This window comes from Sphaerulina musiva (assembly GCF_000320565.1).
Source record: "Sphaerulina musiva SO2202 unplaced genomic scaffold SEPMUscaffold_2, whole genome shotgun sequence".
Taxonomy (NCBI): Eukaryota; Fungi; Ascomycota; class Dothideomycetes; order Mycosphaerellales; family Mycosphaerellaceae; genus Sphaerulina; species Sphaerulina musiva.
This window is the reverse complement of record NW_016017384.1, coordinates 6465-11948: the sequence shown is the minus strand read 5'-3', so window position 1 is coordinate 11948 and position 5484 is coordinate 6465. Positions and strand designations below refer to the sequence as shown.

The following is a 5484-nucleotide window of genomic DNA, read 5'->3' as shown; positions in this document are numbered from 1 at the left end:
GCAATCGGTGCGAGCACGCCGTCGTCCCCGAGGGCGTTTCGACCTACCTCCTCCGGAAACACAAATCTCTAGACCTCGAGTGTCGACGTCAAGTCATCGAGGCCGTCGCGACCCTTCCTAACCTCGCATACCGCCCCGAGGACGTTATCTACCCTACCGCCGCCGACGAGCCTGTTCCCGGGATTCCTATCTACACTAGATTCGTATACAACTACCGGTCGTCGGACGGGAGAGTATATAGCCGGGTATACCAAACGTACCAAGCTATCCGGGACTATTCGGTAGAGAACCATAGCATAGTCGTCCAGAGCAAGGCTAGCAATAAGAGGACGCAGTTGAAACAGATCCCGAATGGCTAATAGAGGGTCGGTGTCTCCTACCAGACGCTCTTCTAGGCCTATAAGTAGAAGACCAACACCGAGGTACGATTCCAGGAGACGACGAGAGAGGACGACGGAGAGCCGCCGCTGCCGCGTAAGCGCGGCGCCGACAATCGCGAGTCCTTTGTCGCTACGGAACTCGAGCTTCTGAAGCTGCGCTACCGGGAAAGAGACGCTGCCCTCCAGAGGGTAAGCTCTGCGTCTGGGCACCGGTCGACGCTCGAGGACTAGGTCTCTTCGATAGGCATTCTCGTACACCTCGCCGAGCTCGATCGCGAGGAGATTAAGGCCTCGTACGCGCTTCCCCCTCCTTCGGCCAGCAGCGAGCCGTTCCTCGCCGCCGTCCTCTCCTACCTCGACACCGCTCTAGGTCGAGCGTACGACGCCGCTCGACCGGGCCCAGCTTGCTGCCTCTCCGTCCCCGGCCGTATAGCGCTAGTTCCGTAGGCGCTAGAGGGTAGCGCAAAGCCCTTCCGCGTCGGCAAGGAGGTAGACACCCTTCGCAGATACTATACTATAGCCAAGCAGCTCGTCTGCTACGCCGCCCGCGTCCTGTTCGGTACTGGTCACTTTACCGCCCCTTCCGTTAACCCCGGCACCGTTATTCGCGCTAGCCCGCTAGCCTAAAGGGCATAGCAGGCGCTGCAGGCCGCCCTCGACGAGCGCGGAGACTACTCCGCGGAGGACATCGACGTCCTAGGTCAGACGATCTCGCTGCTTATAGGCCTGATCCGGGACGAGACGGCAGGCTACTCGGCCTTCGTGTCGCCGCTCGTTAGTTTCAGCGCGATGCTCGCTATCTTACCTAGTACAGGCGCCTAGATCGAGCCGCACAACTATACGAGTTACCTATCCGCTATTATCTGGATTACCTAACTCGTCGTCTTCGACGCCTGTCGCCGCGCCTTCCGCCCCGACCAATTGACCGATGCTATCCGCACCGTAGCTAGCAACTATCTATCCCCCTCCGGAGAGACGGCAGTAGGCGAGGTCGTCCGTCTCCGGAGGCAGTTGATGTACTATACGCGCTCTACCGTCTCCCGCCACTATATGAGCTAGGAGAGCAGCACGGTCGCCTGCTACCGCGGCGTAAGCTACGATATGAGCCGTATTGGAGCCGTTATCCGGAGGGCGTACCGTAACGCCTAGCACGTCCTCTATCGCACCCTCCTCGGCGGCCGGACCCCTCTCCCGATAACGGCCGACCGGCTGTAGGATGATATTGGCAACTCGACGCCTGGCTTCGACTTTACGCGCCACCGCGCCAACGAGCATCTTATCACGCATACACAGCCCTTCGCGCTCCGCGCTATCCTCGACACCGGTATCGAGCCCTTCGTCGAGGGATCTAGGAAGGAGATCCGCTAGGCCGATAACGCCCTATCCTTATACGAGGCCGAGGTACAGATGTTCCTAGAGCACCTCGCGGCCCTGATCTACCTTACCGGCGGCTAGCCGCTACGCGCGTCCGAATTTATGTCGATGACGTAGTCGAATACGATGTCGCCTCGGTCCATCGCTATCTACCAACGCCGCGTAGTCATTTACGTACGGTACTACAAGGGCCTCGCTATTACCGGGCAACTAAAGCAGAACGTCCGCTTCCTCTACCCGGCGGTGTCGAACCTCGTCCTGGATTACCTCTGCTACGTACAGCCTCTGCGATACATCCTCGGCAAGCATACGTCCTCTACGTACGAGCAGTCGGCCTACCTGTAGGAGAGCTACGGGAAGCGCTGGCCCGCCGAACGTCTAAGCACCGTCCTCCGTAATGCTACTTCCCGAGCGGCAGGACCGCCGCTCTCGGTGTTTACCTGGCGACAGTTAACGGTCGGGATTGTTAAAACCTATCTCGCAGGGTTACGCTCTACGTTCGATCTCGGTCCGGACCAAGGCGAGGGCGAGGGCGAGGGCGAGGACGAGGACGAGGACGATATGGAAGCCGTCCTCGCCCGCCAGCGGAACCATACACTCTGGACAGCACACCACCGATATGCTAACCAGGTCCATTTTAGCGCCGGCCTATAGGACGGGCTCCTCGTCGTAGGCCGTAAGGCGTCGGATGCGTAGCAGGACTACTAGGACCTCGATCGCCTCTTCGATATGCCGAGCAACGAGCCGCAAGTCGAGCCCGACCTCGCCGTCCGCCTGAAGAGGACCCGAGTGCATAAGGACGACGATAGCGCTACGCTGCTCGCCGCGGCCCGTCGCCTCACCGGCATTGCCGACTTCAAATGGCGCTCCGTACAACAGCTCGCAGCGCTGCGTACGATCCTAGGGGGGGCAGAGGAGATTGTCGTCGTTATGCCTACAGGGGCTGGCAAGAGCCTGCTGTTTATGCTCCCCGCGTCACTCTATACCGCAGGCACTACGGTCGTTATCCTACCTCTTATCTCCCTCCGCGCTGATATAGTATACCGCCTTCGCTCCCTCAAACTGGACCACTCGGTCTGGGCGCCTAGGAGTCGCCAGCGTGCGCCCGTCGTCCTCGTTAGTATCGAAGCCGCCAGTACGCGAGACTTTATAGAATACGCGCAGGGCCTCGTTGCGGACGGCCAGCTCGACCGAGTGGTAATCGACGAGGCCCACCTAACCATTGCTGCCCTCGAGTACCGCCCGGTAATGAACGCGGCCTCCGAGCTCCGCCGTCTCCGTACCCAGTTCCTCTACCTTACCGGTATGCTCCCCCCTAGCATAGAGGCCGACTTTCGCCGGCACAACTGCCTCGCTATCCCTACGATCCTGCGTATAGACTGTAACTGCCCCCAAGTCGTGTACACTATCGAGCGCTGTCCCGAACCGGCCGACGAGCTGTATAGCTAGGCATGCTCCCGCATTCTCTACGCCCAGGAACACCCTAAGTTCCAGCGGTCGTACGATCGTATCCTGGTCTATAGCAATACCCGCGCCGAGGCCGCCGAGCTTGCCGGACGTCTCGACTACGAGGCCTATACGTCCTACTCTAGCAACGAGGAGGACAAGTTAGCTATCCTCGACCGCTGGATAGGAGACGGAGGCAGTACCGTCCTAGTCGCTACTGCCGCCCTCGCAGAGGGCTTCGACCGGCCTAATATCCGCTATATCGTCCACGTCGGCGCCCCTACGGCCTTTACTAGCTACCTCTAGCAAGTTGGGCGAGCAGGTCGTAACCTCCGTACCGCGTATGCCTACGTCCTGCTGCCCGGCGACTGGGCACCGGGACAGGATGCTAGCGTAGAATGCGACGGAGATGCGTCGTACGGGCTGCTCGACTACGATATAATCCGCTAGCGAGAACGGGTCGCTATAGATCGCTACCTCGCCGCTCAACAATGCCTGCGGCTAACGATCCGCTAGCACCTAAACGCCCAGAGCGTCAAGCAGCACGGCTGTATAGGGAAGGGGATCGACAAGGACGCCTGCCCGGAATGCGCTGAGGAACGGCGGGAGCAGGCATGCGGAGAGGTCGACGAGCTCTGCTGCGTATGCCTACCGCCGCCCCGGCCTCCCCCTACGCAGGTTCGCGTCTCGACCCCCTCGGCTACGGGCGTAGTAGATCCGGCAGCGCCTCCGTACTATCGACCGTCCTCGCCCCGTACCGGTCCCCCGTCGTCGGGCACCGTAGCGTCCTCCCCCTTAGCCGCTCGCGTATTCTCACCGCCTAGTCGACCGCACTCTACTGCCGCGTCTGGAGTATATACTCCGCGCAGTTCGGTCTCGATCGCCCTTCCCTCCTCGCCCTCCCAACCGCCGAGCTTCCGCGCCGCTAGCCTACTCCTCGACGACGCCTCCCGTCGTTCCGTCGCCGAACTCGACAGCTACCGGCGCACCCTCGCCGCGCTCCTAGGCCGGTGCGCGTTTTGTCTCGTAGCAGGCGAGCACGCACTGCACAAATTCAACGAGTGTCGTAAGAGAAACCGCGTCCTCTACTACAAGACAGAAGCTATCCGGCGTAACCGCTAGCAGTGGCTCCCGCGATACGTGGTCTGCTTCTACTGCTACCAACCGCAGTCTGTATGTAAGCGGGTTACCGATAGCGGTTCCTGCCTGTATCCGGACGTCGTTATCCCTACGGCCGTAGCCGTATTCGCGGACGGAAGCGCTCGCAAGTACGAATGGCTCAAGCAGGAGTACGGCCGTACTTTCGACACCCGGGAAAAGTATATCGACTAGCTCGGAGGCAAGACCAAGTTCGGCGGCGGCGACGCTATCCAGGCGGTCCGGGTTGCGGCTCGAGCATTAGGTATTGCACTCGGTACTGCTAGCGAGGAGCCGTAACCTCGCTAGCCGGCCGGTAGCGGCCTCGTGTCCCGTACGGCCTTCTTAATAGCAGGACGGTCGTGCACACGCCGCACTCGGCTCCCGCGGGGCTAACGGCACTAGCAGCACCCTCTGCGGCAGGGCCGCGCACGAGAGCGACATAAACCGGCGGTCCTAGCGGGGCCAGGTCACGATAGGGGCGGCAGTCGTCCTATTCCGGCAGGGTCGGTCACTAGAGGGACGGCCGCCGTCAGGACTGGCGGCAGGGTCGTATATACGCCGCACTCGGCTCCCGCAGGGCTGACGGTACCAGCAGCACCCTCCGCGGCAGGGCCGGGCACGAGAGCGACACAAACTAGCGGTCCTAGCAAGGCCGGGTCACTAGAGGGGCGGCAGTCGTCAGGACTGGCGGCAGGGTCGTGTATACGCCGCACTCGGCTCCTGTGGGGCTGACGGCACCAGCAGCACCCTCTGCGGCAGGGCCGCGCACGAGAGCGACATAAACCGGCGGTCTTGGCCGGGCCGGGTTACCAGAGGGGCGGCAGTCGTCCTATTCCGGTAGGGTCGGTTACTAGAGGGACGGCCGCCGTTAGGACTAGCGGCAGGGTCGTGTATACGCCGCACTCGGCTCCCGCGGGGCTGACGGCACCAGCAGCACCCTCTGCGGCAGGGCCGCGTACGAGAGCGACATAAACCGGCGGTCCTAGCGGGGCCGGGTTACGATAGGGGCGGCAGTCGTCCTATTCCGGTAGGGTCGGTTACCAGAGGGACGGCCGCCGTCAGGACTGGCGGCAGGGTCGTGTATACGCCGCACTCGGCTCCCGCGGGGCTAACGGCACCAGTAGTACCCTCTGCGGTAGGGCCG

At 61.9% G+C, this 5484-nt stretch overlaps 2 protein-coding genes across 2 annotated transcripts; one reads left to right on the top strand and one right to left on the bottom strand.

The window, feature by feature from the left end:
• Nucleotides 1–1337: 1337 nt before the first annotated feature.
• On the bottom strand, nt 1338–2390 carry SEPMUDRAFT_113995 (uncharacterized protein; the record flags this gene model as incomplete). Its single annotated transcript, XM_016901067.1, has 2 exons — nt 1338–1728; nt 2245–2390. The coding sequence occupies 2 exons, from the start codon at nt 2388–2390 to the stop codon at nt 1338–1340; spliced, it is 537 nt and encodes a 178-aa protein (XP_016762980.1).
• A 93-nt stretch (nt 2391–2483) lies between these two features.
• Nucleotides 2484–3203, top strand: SEPMUDRAFT_113994 (uncharacterized protein; the record flags this gene model as incomplete). The annotated part of the gene is made up of 1 exon (XM_016901066.1): nt 2484–3203. The coding sequence occupies one exon, from the start codon at nt 2484–2486 to the stop codon at nt 3201–3203; it is 720 nt and encodes a 239-aa protein (XP_016762979.1).
• Nucleotides 3204–5484: the final 2281 nt, after the last annotated feature.